The following is an 18,721-nucleotide window of genomic DNA, read 5'->3' on the forward strand; positions in this document are numbered from 1 at the left end:
CAAATGTGGCCAGGCTATACGTGGGTGTGGGTGTTACTGTTTGGGAATATGAGGCCGAGTAATAGTACTGTAAGCGTTATAATAAATCTGTATGACATCGACAGCTCAATAACTTCTGCTAACATTGGTCAACTGAATAGCGTGTGTGTTGTATACAATATACGCACTACGCAGGCAATTTGTGTGACGGTACGATTGCTCACATTAAGGAAGGTAGCGTAGTAACATGATACATGATGTTTTTAGTCACTACTATAGTCATGAGGTTGATGGCTGAAGTTAATCAAACAGCATAGCAACGTATATCAGAAATATTTTGGAACTGAAAATTTATTTAAGATTTTAAATCCATGTGGGCTTTTCAAGCAAAATATTTCTCTCCATGTGTGTAAACTGTGGCTCTTTGCGGTTAACCAAGTAAAAAAATGTGGTGCTTTGTATCTGACAGGTTGGCCACCCCTAAACTATACGAAGCGCAGCTAACGTTAAGCGGAACCTGGTTAAAATGAAGTTTAGTCTTTAGAGAGCAGTATTTTATTGCAGCTGATATTTTGTATTTGGAATATTTTTTAGACTGGTGTATGAATGGGTTGCTTTACGCTTCAGGCAGTCTGGGTTTTTGTTCTCAGCATATTATTTTTAATGGAAAACTTTGATTAGGGAAGATTATTCGCATGTTGGTTAACAAAGCAGCTACATACTAATAGGCTTAGTCAAGTCCAAACCCAATCTATCTCTTAACCTCATAGTACAAGATTATTACAGTAATATAAAGTGTGAGGCAGTTTATTGACTTAGCCAGACAACAAATCAAAATCAAAATCACCTATTTTGAGTAAAGGTAGGCTATGTATAATAAATTTAAATAATTTTTGCCTAATTGCAAAAGGTATAGTCATATTAGGCAATTTATTATACGGAACGTGCTTTTGATCAAACTTTTGAATTAAATGCAAGATGGCAAGAAACTTTCAAGATGCTATAAACTTCGAACTTAAGTTTCGCGAGCAACTTCCTCAAGACACAGTTCCTTCGAGTAGGAATCCTATACAAATATCCGAGTTAATTTTCGGGGCTCAGAAATATGCCGCTAGCAAGCGGAGCAATACAATTTGCACAAACATCAAAGTGAAACAGCTTTTCTCATTCAACGAAAGCCACACAGGCAGACATGTCCTCGCCAAAATGATTTCCCTCGTAAACTCTGGGGAGCCTTTTCAGGTGGGAAACTTCTTTCAGTTTCACCTTCAATTCAAATCAATGCCCGACATCGGACTGCTTGCCAACCCCACAAAACGCCAGCCTGGAAATGGCGTGATAACAGCCTATTCGGGCGACTGTCAGCCTCGTTCTTGGGATTACTTGATGTCACGTTTGAACAACGAAAGCACAAAAAGATTCACAATTTTTTTCATAGCTTTTATGACCACGACCTTAAACCAAAACGGCAACGTCGGCGTCCAAACTCAAGATTTAGCGATTTTCACTGAAATAGCCTTTCTTTTGCTTTTTGAGATCGCTCGCAGAATGGTGAAAGAATTTGACGTCAAGCCACTGAAAAGCCAATTGGATAGCGTTCCCGTGGCTTCATGCATCGCCTTATGCCTCAGTCCAAACGTGAACGACATACGCAAGTGCAGAGATGTGTTTGGACATCGAAAGCATCAAAACTACCCTAATCCGAAGATTGGAAAACGAATGGAAGCTGCAGAAGAAATTTATAACAGGTAGATGACTAATTTCGGGCAGACTAACCACTATTTGTTAACTAACAAATTTAAACGCATATTTTTTTGTATTGTTCATTGCGCTTTCTAAAGTCAAGTGATAACGCTATTTGGGTTCGGCTTAGCATAGTCGCGTTAATAGTTTCACAGGGTTTGTCCTATAGAAACCGACACGACATAAACAGCAAATTGTATGCAAGTGCAAGTTGATTAACTGAGATTTATTCGCATTTGCTTAAAAAATGCTACCTATTTATGTTTTGGCTTTGGCATCCATTCTATTGCAAGTTGATGTGAAAATAACGTTAAAAGTACATTTCATTTTTTTAAGAAAACACATAAAGCTGACTAACTACATACGAATCGTTTATCTTGTGTAAATGGACAATTAAGTTATAAAGTAGAAGAAACCGGGAAATGTTTCAAATAAACCGTTCTTTTATCTGCAGCTACGAGGATGTATCAGACTATCAAGTGTTGATGAACCAACTTTTTCTCAATGAATCTGGCTTTGTTGACCAAAACCCGTATGAAATAAAGGCTGTTAGCATTAACACCGGTGGCAAAACCTGTTACGGCTATTTCGCCAATTGCGCTAACCTAACATCCGAATTTGGACAATTAGGCATTTCAAGTTAATTTTTTTAGTCTATATTTCCTCAAGATCTATTTTCTTGCACATTTTTCTCAAGTATAAGCGCTTAATTTTATATAACACAGGCAGGGGAGAAAAATGAATTTTTAATGTACGAACTCGAAAACAGCACTCTGGGTATACAAAAAGCAGAAACCATGAACAATTATACCAAGATTCTTTGTGTTAATAAAATTTTTACACTGCTCTTTTTATTAATTCCTGTTTTTTTTATGAGAGACAACTTTTTACGTTGAATTCTTTTTTTTTCGTTTTATAGTGTTTATTTTCCCGAAATGTTTTTCTAAAAATTGAGCGCTGATTTATTTTATTAAAGATTTGGACGTTTGTTTTAAATCAGTGTTTCTTAACCTACGCGTTGCGATGCTAAAACGGATAAGAAACACTATTCAAAACGTGGGTCAGTTTAATGGGCACATTGTTTCTTTCTAAAACTTCAGGGATTTAAAACCACCAGTCCCTTGCATTTTTATCAATTTTTTTGGCTCTTTGCCTCAAAACGGTTTGACACCATAATTGGTCTGCTAAGCGCGATTACATGTTTGATGCAAGTTACAAACCCAAATGCTGACGAAAAAGGGTTCATTTATAATCAGCATCAAAACCAAAGAAGGTCCGTGTGAAATCCGTTTAAAATTCATCTTTGTAAACTTCTATTGGCTTTCCTAACTATTTTTCTTTTTGTGCAATCCTTATACTGCTTGGCCTGTCGACACAAAAAGCCGTGGCTTTTCAAGTCAAACTATTATATCTTGTCAATACAACACCGTTTTTTCTGAGGTGTTTGATAACGCCTGACTGAAGCAAAAACCTTTTTTCCCGTAATGCAATTAATTATACTTTATCATGTAGAGCGCAAAGCGCCATAGACTTGCCACTTTTTTGTGATCGTTTTTTGCAGAGAATAAACGCCGTGTTTTGAATGGTTTGGCTGCATGTCTTACATTAGCTGGTTGACCAGTAGACCTAATTAAATTACAATGTTTTAAAGTTGACGAAAAGTTAACCCAGTAAAAAAGCCCATCCTTGTTCAAACTGAAATCAGTCAAATCTGTGGTTCCCAACCCAGGGGTCGCAAGAGGTTTTCTGGGGGGTCGCCATGTGCTATTTGATAAACAATAATTTAAAAAAAATATATAAACCAAAAATTTAGCAGTGAAAGGAGCAAGCACAATCGCTAGTTTAATTATTATGTAAATTTCATTTGTTTCAGTGAACCAGTCGGGTTTATTACGTCACCATTGCAATTGAATTCAATAAATTGGCTTTAATATAATAGTTCTAATACAAATAGGAACAAAACGGTGGGGACTTAGGAACCATCAGTGTTGTAATGACAAAAGTCAATGACTTGACTTAAGTCACTGTTTTTAAATGACTTGACTTGACTTAATTCTTTCGGACAAATGACTTGACTTGACTTAAGTCTTTTGAACAAATGACTTGGGTTGAAATAAAGCATTTCTTCAAGTATTTTTTTATTAAAATTGAGCTATTTGTCCAAATTTTTGCACAAAAACAAAATGCTTGCTCTATGTTCCCTTTTCCTTATTTTTTAGTTCAGTTATTGTTTATAATCATACGAGTTAAAATTCTAATGGGTTTAACGTTTTATTTTTATGACAAGGACATGACTTGAAGTTGACTTGCTCTAATTATGACTTGACTGGGACTTGACTTGTTATTTATTCGAAAAGACTTGACTAGGACTTAAGTCTTTTTAAAATGACTTGTTTACAACACTGTCATCACCTAAGATAGCCACATGTGGCCCGCGACATCACTGTTCGTGGACCTCGAAGCATTGTAAAATTATTGCAATGCGTACCGTTAAGGGTTTAATCAAATAAATATAATTGACCAACGAACAGTAAGCATACTACAATTGTTTGGTTATGATTACATTTTTCCGGTTATACCATGAAAAACAGTTTCCTATCGCTCACCAAATTCGGAACCAGGGGGCGGCAAGAACGCCTAATTTTGTTAAGTGTTAGACCGGTTTGAGAGAAGACACAGTGCGTCCTATATGAAACGTTCTAAAATGCTGTTTTGCGAACTTATAAGTTATATTTGCTTTTTAAAGGAAAGTTACGATAAAGTATATCGCGCTGCTAGAAGGTATTGCTTTACAGGTTTTCACTGCGACATTAGGCTAAACGCCCTGACCCTTTCCAAGATGCAATTTCAGCCAAATTGACCTGGGTAATAAAACCTTTTTCCGCGAAGCGATAACGTCTTTGTAATTTAGCGATTGTGTAGTATGATGTAACATCTCTCTTAAAATTTTGGAAAAATACGCGCACGGTTTCCGCGAACATTCTACGCTTATAAAATGCAGTCTTCTAAATTAAAAGTTTTGCAAAATAAGCAATTTTTTTGCGCGCACCACTTTTATCAGTCTCATAACACTCGATTTCATTTGCGCACAAGTTCGACGATAGCAGCAAGTTTCCTTATGTGTCTTTGACGTTGCCTTGCGACGTCGTTTTGAAATATTTCATGTCCCGACCAAACAAAAATCGTTGATCCGCTCGTGGTACGCATGCAGCCTACTTTATGTGGCCCGCAAAGAATATGCAAGTAATATAGTGGCCTGCGATGCAGTCAACCTTGGACCACCCTGACCTAAGAGGCTTGTTGGAACAGGTACAAGTTAAATGATTTTATTTGTCCCATTTCTTTGATATGTGAGACAAACCCTAATTTGTCGATAAGCATTGGAGTAGAACTATTTACAAAGACAAAACATCATACCGAGTCGTGTAAAAATCTTAATAGCATATAAATTGGAATAGGTGTAGTAAAAACCAAAGGACCATAAGTGTACATCAACAAAAGTAACATTTTTATATTTGCATAGAGTGGACCTATGTCGTTTTAGTTTTACTGTTTTTGTCATATTTTTGTTAGAGGCAGTAAAAAACATTCGGTAATCAAGATATAAGATACATGATAGATCATGAAATCTTAACGATTATGAAGGGTAATCTTAAAGATTATGAAAAATATATGCCTGCAACAAACCGTATGATTAATGATATTAGGCTACATGACAACTGACTCACAATGACGTTCACTGCAGGTACACGCAATGTTCACTCTTAAAATACCTTGTGTTTGAACATAGGTGATGTTTTACATCATGTACCAATATATATATTATGCTTTTATAGCTCGTGTAGGCTACATGAATCGTTGAGTTCATTAAAGTAGATTGTGCCCTGACAATCAAGGGAAAGGGGCGCTGGATCGTTATTCTTGATAAATTTTAATCTTTTTAAATGTTTATTGTCCTTCTACGATGTCATTAATACCCCTTTGAGGGGCTGAGATATTTTTGTCTTTGACCCTTTTTATGCGATAATTAAAGTGTTCTACAATTTAAAAGTGTTTCTCAAAAGAAACTAAATAAATGCAATATCTTATCATTACAAAAGTTATGCCGACCAACACAGGATAATTGCATAATTTCTCGTTTTTCTCTCTATTTTGTATGGCTTAATTATCGTGTGTTTTCACCATCTTTATACGTTACGTTACTTTGTAACGTCATGTCTGAAAATATTTATTTCACTTTAACAAAGTTTTCCTTTTGCACCAATCACGGTGGTTCGTCGATTAAATTAGGTTAGTTTACCTCAGTGTCGCCACCTTGCAGTAGCTGTATTCAACTATAACAGGTCAACTGGCCAAGTGGAGGTATTACCATTAAATTTGTGAGGACTTTTATTATCTCTTCATTCGTCGGACAGACTGGCCCCTGGTCAACCATAGGTTATCTGTCACACTCCTTTTTTCACAATCTACTTTAATAGAATTATCTTTGAAAAGGATAATCGCATTACATGTATTTATGCGTTTCGCGCAAACTTATTTATGTGTTTTTGTGCAGCGCTACAAGTCAATGGGCATCACAACCTGTGCCCGAATGGCCGAATCACTTTGATAAAGACATTATTTTGAACGATGCGCAGTTTTGATTGTATGCCGAATAAACCGTCACGTGAATAACGTCATATAAACATAATTCACAGTTCGGTATAAGAACAACATAGGAAGAATAACTATAACTGTCGAAACAAGATCAAAATCGGATAAAAATCGAAACCTATCGGAACAAAATCTAAAGAACCTTTTAACTAATCCCCAACCCCATCCCAAATTTTATTATTAAGTCCGCTAATATTTTTAACCCTAACTGCATTTATAACCTCACCAATTGCTCACCCCAAAAACCCAAATAAGGACAAGCATTCTGGTACCAAAACAGCGGCGCCAAAACGTCGATACGATTACAACCGATGCCAGACCGGTAGTCCGCAATTATTCCATAACTTTTCTGTTATTTAAGTTATTCAGGTTTTATTCCGGTTAGTTTAGGTGTGTTATCGAATAAAATATTTTATATTGGATAACAATTAGACTGAATTTACTGCGGTTAAATGTATTTTATTGAGTCTTGACTTGAATGTGACTTGGACAAGGGTCCATTTCCTATGCTTTTGTGGAAAACTTGGAAGTAGGATATAACTCTGTCGTCAATACCGGCAAAGATGGCAGACACTGACAAGCTTAGCTTTTCATTTATTGCCCTTCTGTAGGCGTTTTCGTACAATGGAGAAAATGCTACGCCGTATCAACAGTTACTAAAAGCGAGGAGCCTTAAGGAGAGAGATGTATTGTTGGATACGTTTCACTGCCTCGCCGAAATGGCCTGGCGTCTTTCTCGTTTCGTCAGTTGAATAATGACGCTCGCGAATGAGGGGGAGAGCTTTTTGTTTGGTTAGATAGCGTTGGTCAACTAACGCTCTCTCAATACCGTTGTAACCAAGAGCCGGCATCCTGCCTATAAGGGGTTGGTACAGGATTTCGAGGACTGTTACTGTCTCAAGAGATTTAAATTTGTTTTTCGCGGTGTTTGTTCAGAAGGTATAGCAACAAGCTGATGACTGCTTGCTATAGTTGTGCCGGTCGCATCATTTGAGAATCTGAAAATAACTACTGGCTTTTATGTTCGTTCAGTCAGAAAGTTTTTCATTAATACCAGGTCAAAATTAAGGCAGAATTTATAGGTTTTGTTTATTGTGGTGCATTATTATTCACACCAGTTGATGTGTAACTTGTTCAAGTCACTTTGACTTAGTTGATATAGTTTAGTTGAAAATTTAAATGGTTAAAAAATACAATACTTTTCTTGGTAAGACTTTATACAGCACTTTTTGTTAGCAATGTAATATATACCATTATTGTTCTAGTCTAGAATTATGGTTTGAAATAGTTACTGTTCAACATCTAGCTGTCAACAGAGCTAACTTTTGATAGAAATTACAAATACTACATGCAACACTTTAATAACTTATTGTTAATTAATGATAGTTAAGGCGTCTAAAACCTATTTCGAAGTGGTAATACTTCAATTCTACCTGTACTATTTGTTTGAAATATTTCCTTTCAATTGATAAACCAACCAGAACAACAGGGTAATATAATAAGTGAATTGTCCACGCTTCATTGTGTTGTGAAAACAAGACCCCATACATCCCAACAATGGCCGACAACGATCCCAAAAGTGTTCAGGACCTTACCGGATTCGTACAACAAGTGCTCACCGATATGCAGGGCAAATTCCAACACATGTCCGACAATATTGTGACTCGGATCGATGATATGGGCAGTCGACTGGACGACTTGGAAAAAAACATTGCCGAGTTGTTGTCACAGGCTGGTGTGGATGAAAACGATCTCAGTCAAGTTGAATGATGTCAATTTTTTATCGCTTTTAATTCCGTTTTTTTGTACATTAGAGATATTTTCGTCCCACCGCTTTCAAAATAAAGTTTTACAGCAGTATATATCATGATGTGGAAGATTGCTTTGTGCCAAATAAATGTTCATTTTTGTATATTGTCTTCAAATATTTTATGTCAAAGCACCAAATATTGTAATGAACATCAGATTGGTGCTGTATTATTTTGTGTTGCATTTTGTCTGTCTCCAAATTGAATTGCATACATTTTATTATTTTGACCTTATAATGATTTAGGTATTAGTAATTACTTAGTTACTTCTTGATACCACTGGCTGTTAAATATTTTGTAGGTAGATACATTTTCAGTGTAAACAGTTAATAATGTGTCAGAGGGAAAAATGAATGGTACCTGATTTTTTGTATTATTTTTTCACACTGTAAATTGAAGAATACAAAGTCAAATTCTTTCATTATTTGTTTTGTAAAGAGTAAACTTTTGTGTCCCTCTAAAATGTATGAGTGGAGAAAAAACTATTGCAATTGCTGATGCTTCATATGTCACATTGCACAGTCTTGTCAGATCGCACACAAATATACTGTTTTTTTAGCAATTTTACATTGGAGTGTTTAAAACTCTGTTTAAAAGTACAATTAATTTACTGTTGTTCTTAAAATTTAAGTATATATACCCTTTTAAATTGGTGGTAAAAACAAAAGCTTGTTCTTTAAAAAATTCTAGGATACAACTTGGGTAAAATCCTATTCGTTTTCTGTACTTTGGTAAATTCTTAACATGAAATTGTAGCAGATGTCAGCCCTGTAAATACAAGAAGTGCTATCGTTTTCTAAATTGCCAGCCTACCTCTTCATTTACAATGGAGTGGGTGCTGGATTAGAACAATATCCTATTGTAAACGAAATCATATCAATTTGATTAAAGGACACTATGGAAGAAGAGCAAATGTTTTGGCTCACAAATGCTGTTAATGGCAAAACAATAACCAAGCTGTCCAAGGTGACACCTTTTTGTGAAGAAAGTAACATATAGGTTACAAAAATGTATGCTGGGACGTACGACCCGCCATATATTTTTTGATGGGTTAGTGCTCTTAAAAAATATCTTTCCTGTAACCTAACTCGCAAAGTAACTGTGTAGTGTTAAATATTGTTTATGAAGAAAACCTGCGCCATTAAGACTTTTATCAGTTGCTTTATAACGCAGAATATGGATGCTTTGTAACAGACATAATCACGGTGATTTCGCGTTAATCGCTTCCAATCGGAATTTAGCCTTCGGGCGTTGAGAACAAATTGAGTGTTACGCTGATGCCATGATCTAGTTGCAAATCTGCAACTACCGTGTGTTTACAGGACGACTAGCCCTAGGGCCACAAAACTCTTAAAAATTTTAAGAAAGCTTTACTCTTCAAATAGACGGTGCTCTTTAGAGCCTCAATAACCCTAATTAGATTCCTTACAAACAAAGTTTAGGAAGAAAAGGCTGCGTTCGATATTGAGTTTAAACACTCAATATTTAAAAACGTCGGTTAGGCAACAGAAAACTATTAAACCCTTGTGGGTTGCAGGGTATTAAAAATAAGGGAGGAAAACATTGTATACTGCAATTGTTTAAGTTTTTAAACATACCTTAGAAAAACATGGGTTCTTGTTAACTTAATAGACTCATTCCTTTTTCTAATTTATTTTGCAGTAACAAAAGTAATAACATCTTTCTAATCTAGCCTAACGAGATTAAACGGAAAATGCCAAATATAGCAGGTGGAGACATTCAAAATGATTGGAGGACCACAAAAAAGCATCATTTTTGAACTGTCAAATAAAATATAACAGATGGTTTATTATTCCTGTTTTTTTATGGATATTGTGTCCTAAACTTTTCGTATAGTTCCTCAACAGATATACATTTTTTATCATTTACAACTAATCATTGAGCTATAACTATGTTTTAGCATAAAAAAAGACATTTTACAGTCATTTGACATGTTTCAATATAACTTTCAGTTGTTTTAAATATTTATGCGATCACTAAAGCCAAACCAAGTAAAACTTCAGACTCGCACGTAAAATTGAATGGTATTTTAATAACAAGCGTATTACCGTTCGCAAACGTAAGGTTAATCAGGTGAGATAGGGTTGCCGAGAACAACACAAGAGACATACAAGTAACAGCGTCTCCTATACGGGGGGAGACAGCAACGAATAAAACAAAAACGATATGTAATGCGAAGTCCACAGATTTTTGTCGAAAAACATTATGAAAACGTAATAATCAACCTGGTGTAACCAAGACGTGGGGCATTGTAAAGTGTGAAATTTGTATACGATTAGGTTAAACTTAAAATCGATTTAAAAAACAAGTAGTTTTTTTCACTTGTTATTTTGTTTAAATAGAGCAACTGTCTTGCGAAATCCTAAGGTTATTTTGCGCAAAATGAGACTCCAAATTAGTAGGTATAGGTTCCGAGATAAACCCGTAATTTTAAATCAAATGTTACACTTTATTGAATCGATGGAATGCACAGAGTAAAAGGCGATTTGCCGCGTAATTTTAAACACGCCTGGCGAAAAAATTAACCTCTGTAAGTGTTAATAAACAAAGATATAAGGAACCAAATTTTATACGGATTCTCAAACCGTATCTGGTCCGACTGTGTAATGATCATAACGGGCACTGCTCACCTACCTATAAAATCTACTTTTCAAAATATGTACAGGCGTGGTCGTACACTTCTACCCCGGGATTAAGCTGTAAGTTACCGGTGCTATGTGGATCATACGAGTGTCTTGTCGGCGAAACTAAACCCCAAAATATGTAAATCACCAAAAAAAAAAAAACGGCACAACAGAAAGACGGCCGTTTCTGTTGCTGTTAGTAGACTAACTATATGTACAAGTGTCAGGTTATTGCTGAATAATGAGAGAAAAGAAAACGACAGGAATAGGTGCGGGTTTACAATTAAGCGCGTCACGCTAGCTATACACAACGAGAAAGAGGCGAGAAAATATAAGGAGGAAAATGTCGTGTCGTAAAAATACCGTCCAAATTTCCAATTGAATAGCGGCATTGCAAACCGGAAAGAAGTCCCTTTTAAAATACATTTTAATTTCGGCGAAATGTTATTTCGCAACACCACCACTATCAATTCAACGCAAAGAGCTATCGAATCGCAACTAAATGACCTCAATTTCTTTCAAGTATCGCCACATTATTGTATTTGAAAAGCATATATGACCTTAGTTACAAATACCCTTACAAAAGTCACTGAGAATGCCAATAAATCGATTCGGACAATTGTAAGAAAGGAAAACTTGGGCAATATTTATGTTTTAAAAGATTGACATTAAATCACCAGCGACGCTGATTTTACAAGGTACGAAACAAGCCTAGTATTGTGTTAATTTAAGATATTCTGATTGCTTTCCGGGCCGGGCGTGCTTATAAAATACACCACTAAATGCAGTACGTGTCTTGGATTACTACTCGACGAAGCTGCAGTTCACCAAAGCTACTAAACGGCAAAATACTAACACGCCAATTACCGACAACAAAATCAGCAACCGTTTGTCTTTCGAAACGAGATCGAACAGTTTTAATCCAGCAAAAAAGCCACTCGACAAACACCCACTTTCAATGAGTGACGACATGAACACTTTGATATACCTCGGTCGTCACCGTGCGTCAATATGACGTAATACTGTTGCACTACTTGTCCTTAAGAAAACTTTGAAAGGAACGCAATTAAGGGAAAAGAGAATAAACGATATGTTGCGAGGAAGCGTATAGAGTGAAGGCAGCCTGCTAAACAAAAGTAAGCGAAGGTTCAATTCGGTGTTTCCTGAAACCACGGGCGTGGATCTCAACCTGTTTTCCGATTAATAGGCCCGAAAATAAACGTCAAAATCGCCACAGGCTCTCTTTTTCAAAGAAAACCAAAAAAAAAACCTTGAAACTTTGAATCGATTTTCTGCCGCTGCTGGTTAAGTAAACGCAAACCGCTTTAAAAGACCATGAACCTGCAGGTGTTTTTAAAAAACTACATTCTTGTATTCGGCATTCAGCCCGTTTGTTGTTTTACGATACAAACATGGCGCGCCTTAGGTTTAGTGTCCCTGGCGAAAAAAACGTGAATTAAAGACGAAAAGAGGCGGGGCGCCGATTCGCGTTGGAGGCCTGGGGGCCTTGGGAATGGGGCACCAATAGGGGTGAGTACAAGTTAGGGGGGGCCATGGGTCCGGGATCAATCGACGCCTTCGAATCCTTGCGCGCTTTCGATGGCCAGGTGCAGCTTTTGGCGCAGCTCTTCGAAAGTGTTGTAGGGCGGCAGATCGAGGCGGTTGAAACTGGAACAAACATGATTTTTTAAGCTCAGTGGAAGACGTTTCTGACTAATTTAATTGTGTTGCAAACTTATGTTTGATTGCGATCGACTGGTTCAGTAAAAAAGTCACAACAACACCTATTTATTAAACATTTTGAGCGATAATTGCATTCCAAGCCAGCGATAGACGTTAATTTGTTACGTCAAAGAACGGTCTATGAGGCTTGTCCAGACAACAATTGGTCGTTTTAATGTTTCGCTTGTGCGCGATAGCTACTGTAATGACGTAACACATATTCGACGCGATCGACCGATCAAATGCAATCGACGTGTTGGCTACCCCTGATGTAAGCTACAATCTATGGCTTAATGTCAAAGGACTGTCAGCAAATCGCGGCATTTATTCGTTCCTTACTTTAGTTAGCTTTACTACCTTGTATAATGTAGTGGTTGTAGGAGCAGATTGTTATTCAGTGTATGGTAATAACGTCTGTACTCGGCGGTTTCTGTTTAATCTAGATGTTTCGTTCGTATGTAGGTAATTACTCATACGAATTAATTGTTGCGTCTATTAAACATCATTTGTGCGGCTATCTGTGAAAACCCTAGCATTTTTGTATCTTCAAGCGGTATAAAGAGTCGGGTTGGTTTGGTTTACCTAGAATCTCACGATAACTAACACATACAAGCGGCTTTAACGTTGGTTTCGCTGAACCGTGTATTAGAACGAACACAACATTTCAAGCTGGGCGGACCAATTGATGCTATTTACTTGAAGGTCTTTTTTCTCGTACTGGAATATGTCGGTTGTTTCACACATTCGCTATAACTAATGTGATTGGTCGTTTAACGTCAACACTGTTAGGCTATGCACTTCGAGAAAATACCGCCAACGTTAATTTTCCGAACCTTATCTTAAAACTTAAACAACGTTTCATCGAAAAGTCAGTATAGTAGCGAGTGTAATATATAGTAAATGTTTTTGCCTTTTTTATTATAAACAACGAATACGGCGAAACTTGGACAACACTTTTTATTACCCCTTTTTGTCTCGTTATTCGACCGAGTCGAGAATTTCAGGAAACTATGTCTAGCGTATTACTTGTTCATCGGCTTCTATTTAATGCATCCTAATAGAGTAAAGTTGAGATGAAGCTCTCTGTTCTAGCAATATCCGAGTTAATTTTTTTACATAAATTTTAAACTATAGAATTTTATTGATTTTTGACAGGCAAAATTGGCAATTGGCTGCAATGCGCAATCGAATCATCATGTCTATAGATGGTTCAGAGTTGGTTAAATGGGGACAACAACTTTTTTTGACTCACCAGGTGTGCGCTCTGGGCAGCTTATCGGGGGTTCCCCATCGCTCGATGGTGAACAGCTGGGGCCCGTTGCTTCCCCACAGCTCGGCAAAGCCGTTCATGGGGACCCGGGAAGTCCCCGTGACGAACTGGAGAAAGCGAACGCGGAGCTCGGGGTCCATGAGGAGGATTGCCTGGAGGAAGAAGTTGTGAAGAGGAACAAATCGAGAGAATGACTTGTCTCTAGTTTTTTAACAGTAGTGATACTATACGGGGAATCAGGCACCGAAATAGACATATCTTGTCAAAATAAAGAAAATATACCAATTTTCCGATGAAAATATTATAGCTAAATCTAGATCGAGGCAACTGACGAAATAACCAAAATGCAGAAGACAAACTTTTGCCAAAATGTAATTAGTTTTACATATCACTGAAAGATTTAAAAGCAGTGACTTTGGTGCATTAGGGTCAGGGGCGGGCAACATACGGCCCGTGGGCCGGACCCTAAATGATAATGTGGCCCGCGTCCACAGTCTGCCGCAATCCCTCTACTACTTGCTTATTACGTCAAATAATAGTGACTGATCGTTACTCTTTAGTTCTTCGTGTTTTTAGATTCTTTGTTTTGGGTTAAAATTAGATTTATAATTTACAATAAATATTTTGCCATGGATTTCGCCGAGAAACGTAAAGTTGACAAGGTGTGTCGCAAATTTAAAGGATTGAAAGCCCAAATACTTCACTCAATTCGGTATCAATTCAGCAACATGGCCCGCCAGTACTTCATTTTACCAAATCAGGCCAGACGACTGGAGAAGTTGCTCGCCCCTGATTTAGGCCATTGATATTTGGTGCATATGCCTTCACATAAACCATTGCAATGCTTTCCGAAAAAACTGGGGGACCCACCTTCCAGAAAAACTGTATGACAATGTGGTTGGCGGAGTAGTCGCCTTTGTAATTGGTGTTCCTCCGCCAGTCGTTGACGTCGACGTCACCAAGTCCGCACATGAGAAGCTCGAGCTCGTTTTCGTCGAAGATCTTCAGCAGATTGCTCGGGATAACCTCGTTGAAGCCCTGGGAGGTTGTAAATAATTGCAAGCAAGGCGAAAAAACGAGGAGAAGTGTAAAGACCGTGCATTTTGTTGTGCAAGTTGGACAATTGCACAGTGTAAATTTGCCTTTTCTTGCAAACCCGCTTTTGTGCATTTTTTTATAATTAGATCAAGATCTTCAGAGTTTTCAACGATGTTTTATATTTATACGGTACTCCGTTTTCAACACGTCGGTCTTATTCCGTGTCTTGCGTTACCGTTTTTCTACCTCTTTTTATTTCCTACTTAAGAAAAATTGTTGGTGATCAAATAAACTGACCAATAGTTAAAAAGTCACATTATTTGACCAAAAGGCAGCCTGGCACGTTTTGAAGTGGCGCGAACCGACTCGACATGTCGGAGTGGTCAGTTATCGCGTCAGCTGTTATTAAAACCAAATGACAAAAAAAATGTTGTTGTTAAATGACAGCGGTTCTCAACTGTGGGGAATTTATTGTCAGTATTAAGTCATATGCCTAAACTATTGAATAAGATAATAGCGATATGCTATTAATTTATCTATTTTCAAAACATAAATTTGATAGCTTGACTAAATTTTTAAAACAAAATGAATTGAACTTACGTGCAAGAAGCTCTTCATTTGTTCCTGTACGCGCGACACGAATCTCCACTTAATCACCAATCTGCAATAACATGGCATAATGTAAAAATAACTTAGCAGTGGTATAGGCGCCAACAAGCTTTCAAAGACCTACTGTATATTTATATAGAGTTGTGTATACAATGCATTTTGAGCAGCTGCATTTAAAAGGAATATGGTGAACAGCGTTTTAACTTTTTCAATTTGTATTTTAGTGGTTGATGAGTGCAATTAAAAAAATAAACCACGCTGGACTGGTCGGCTCACGAATAGACTTCGTGGATATTGTTTTTTAATTATGAAACGACAAAAAAAAAATAACGAGGTCCAAGGGTTCAGTACGATTTACGACTTTTCCCATGCACTGCGTTTAACCTTGATTAGTAAAGTGTGTGCTTAGCTAGTGCTAGTCGGTCGCGATGAGAAGTCCTGGACGACAGCGGAATGTCATAACAGGACACCACCAAGAATTGTTATTATGGCGAGATGAGTAAGGTTTTGAACAGGGCTGCGGATTCGGGTAAAACAACCCCAAATTTAGCTACAAGCGAAAAATAAACTGGAATTCGACTCCGGCCATTTTATAAAAATCCGTCAAGAGCAGAGTCCGGCTCGACTCAACAGCCTGTATTCCACTGATTAAGCATATACAGGAAAGAGCAATCATATATCAGCAATCCACACATAGCGTTGTTATACAACTCTTCCACCCGCAATACGTGGTTGGAAAATATTCCACCATTTGTTACTATACTTTTACGATTTTCATTTTGCAGCCATACGAGTCTCAAAATCTGGTACTGCGCATGCGCACGTCTGACTTTGGACTCAGATTGCCCAACTCGATTCCCGAGTCCGACAAAGAGATAAACCGAACTGTGTCGTGTACCCAGTCCCGAGTCCGAGTGTTAGATACCCTTGGTTTTTGGAGCGAGTATATAAATTCGGGCTATACATATGCAACGAAAACAAAAGGAAAGCGAACGATTTTCGTTGCATAAGTATAGCCCGAATTACGATACTCGCAGAGTGTGACAAAGAAATACAGGTACTAAATTGATACGATGGTCGAACTCCATGACAGAACTCACTGAATGTACTCCCGCTTGTTCTCATTGGAAACCGGGATTTCGCTGCCGTTCTCCTTGAGGTCGTTGACCTTCATTTGACCAAAGAGCTCTTCGTCGACCGTGAAGCACAGTTCGAGGTCACTGGGGTCATTTTCCAGGATCCACTTGAGGGAGTTGTAGTACTCGCTGTCCTGCGGATGCAAGAGAAGAAAGTGTGTTAAAATAAAAGAAAAAAGACAAACATGAGACAGTAGGAAATGTGTTAAAATAAAAGAAAAAGGCAAAAAACACAAACATGAGAGAGAGCAGGAAATGTGTTAAATAAAAAAAAGACAAACATGAAAGAGAAGGAAATGTGTTAAAATAAAAGAAAAAGGCAATGTGTCACACAAAGAACACTCCATGATAAAAAAACAACAATAAACGTTGGTTGCCCAGAAGAAAAGGGAGCCTAAATTGGGCCTTGCGCGAAATAAAGTCTATTGAGAAAACTGATGTATAATCAAAGACATTGAAAATCTAAAAAAAAAAAAATTTTTCATAATCTTTACAAAAAAAATCTATTCTAACATCTATAAATTCCTTAATGGAACCCCAACTTAGTTTATTTTAATAAAAATGTAAAAGGCCAATGTATTTTAACAAAGGGGACCGGTCGAAATTTGTGGCCATACAAACCAACCTCATTAGACAGGGCTGCAAGCCTGCCACACAATTTATGCAAAACATGTAAAGACATTCAAGGACTTAAAAAAGAATGAATGCCATGGTCAACACAAAAAAAATTACTTGAAATAATTGTTTTACTACAGAATCTTCTAAAAACAACTTAAGCTGAAACATAAAATAAATTACAACACTAATAATTAGTTAGACGAAAAATTATATATAGAGTTTATCAAAGACCTCCCTGTTAGAAGTTCTATAAAAGGGTATTGCAGAAAGTAAAACTGGTAATATGAAAAAAACACTCGCGTTTATATGATCTTTCTTTGCAAATAATAATAGTTTGAGATCTCACCACAGCCTCCATGTCGCGCAGAGTGATCGGTTTTCCCAGCATCATCTTGTAGAAGGGGCGAATGAAGAAAGCTGCAAAAAACACGAAAAAATGTTAAGGTAACTATTGTATACCGGCAGATACTGATGCCACAATAGACCGTTATAAGATATATGATTGTTTCAAATATAATACGCGCAAGGCTGTCTCTTCAAGTAAGGCTTTTTAAGGTTTACTTGAATTGCTTCTCAGTCACACTAACTTAAGATGATACAAGCTCGTATCGAAACGTCCTAATCAAGATGATGTCGATCTACTCGACCTTTTTGGCTTTGAAATTCATTATCAAGCTACATAACAGATACGTGCATAGTGTACCCAGGTTTTACATACTATATATTTTTTAAAATAGTTCCCTCTCCGGGCGCTAGTAAATTAAAGAGATAAAACTAGACCAAAAAGTATATTTTTTATGTGGACAGGCGTTATCACTCTACAACGTACGCCTAGGGTTAAAACTGGTGATATCTTTTTGCATAGGTAAAATGACAGCAAAATATAGTAAAAACGGAACCTTACTTTTTTAAAGTTGTAATAAAAACGAAGTTTTTTTGTAATAAATCAGCCTGTTGTGATGTTATATGATAATACATTCAAACAAACTGGTTTTCGGTTTACGAGGTTCTGTACTTATTTTAACCTTAGAATTACGAACGTAAATTTACTGAAATCCGTTTTTATAGCCTCACCGTCCAAGAGTTTTCCGTGGAAAACCGCCATTCCCGCCACGCGCCCAATGAAGCGGAACCACTCGAAGTGGTCCTCGTTGCACATTCCCGAGTTGGGGTTGATCTGCAGCGTGTAGTTGTCCCTATGACGACACAAAGACGGTTCTGATAACTTGCAGTTTAGGATAATAAAAGTCAGGGATACGGAGCCGAAGACATTTTTTTAAATTAATACAGCTAAAGCTATGAAACTTTTGTCCGCTCCATCTGTAGTATTTGGAAATCTTTGAAAAAACTCTTTGCCTTGGAAAAATTCTGTACAGCATTATTTTTATGAAACGATATTTATTGATGATTTCACAGGGAACATCTTTGTAGCCAGTTTACAGCAAAGACGCAACTAAGCGTACATATTCACTTCTTACTTGGTGCCATTTAATATGTTTT

The 18,721-nt window shown here is 37.1% G+C and overlaps 2 protein-coding genes across 2 annotated transcripts in view; one reads left to right on the plus strand and one right to left on the minus strand.

The window, feature by feature from the left end:
• Window positions 1-7,594: 7,594 nt before the first annotated feature.
• LOC146166842 (heat shock factor-binding protein 1-like) lies at window positions 7,595-8,607 on the plus strand. Its single transcript, XM_083384523.1, has one exon. The coding sequence runs from the start codon at window positions 7,933-7,935 to the stop codon at window positions 8,143-8,145; it is 213 nt and encodes a 70-aa protein (XP_083240649.1). The 5' UTR covers window positions 7,595-7,932; the 3' UTR covers window positions 8,146-8,607.
• Window positions 8,608-10,166: 1,559 nt separating this feature from the next.
• LOC146166843 (E3 ubiquitin-protein ligase NEDD4-like) overlaps window positions 10,167-18,721 on the minus strand; it is a 39,263-nt gene continuing 30,708 nt past the window's right edge. Inside the window, exons 21-27 of the mRNA XM_083383533.1 lie at window positions 18,296-18,417; window positions 17,568-17,638; window positions 16,568-16,737; window positions 15,459-15,519; window positions 14,691-14,858; window positions 13,803-13,972; window positions 10,167-12,496 (exon numbers count right to left, since the gene is read on the minus strand). Of these exons, the coding sequence (XP_083239659.1) occupies window positions 12,394-12,496; window positions 13,803-13,972; window positions 14,691-14,858; window positions 15,459-15,519; window positions 16,568-16,737; window positions 17,568-17,638; window positions 18,296-18,417 (865 nt within the window). The 3' untranslated portion in view covers window positions 10,167-12,393. The remainder of the gene's footprint in view (window positions 12,497-13,802; window positions 13,973-14,690; window positions 14,859-15,458; window positions 15,520-16,567; window positions 16,738-17,567; window positions 17,639-18,295; window positions 18,418-18,721) is intronic.

The sequence above is a fragment of the Ascidiella aspersa genome, chromosome 1, assembly GCF_963924565.1.
Source record: "Ascidiella aspersa chromosome 1, kaAscAspe10.2, whole genome shotgun sequence".
In the NCBI taxonomy this organism is placed as follows: domain Eukaryota; kingdom Metazoa; phylum Chordata; class Ascidiacea; order Phlebobranchia; family Ascidiidae; genus Ascidiella; species Ascidiella aspersa.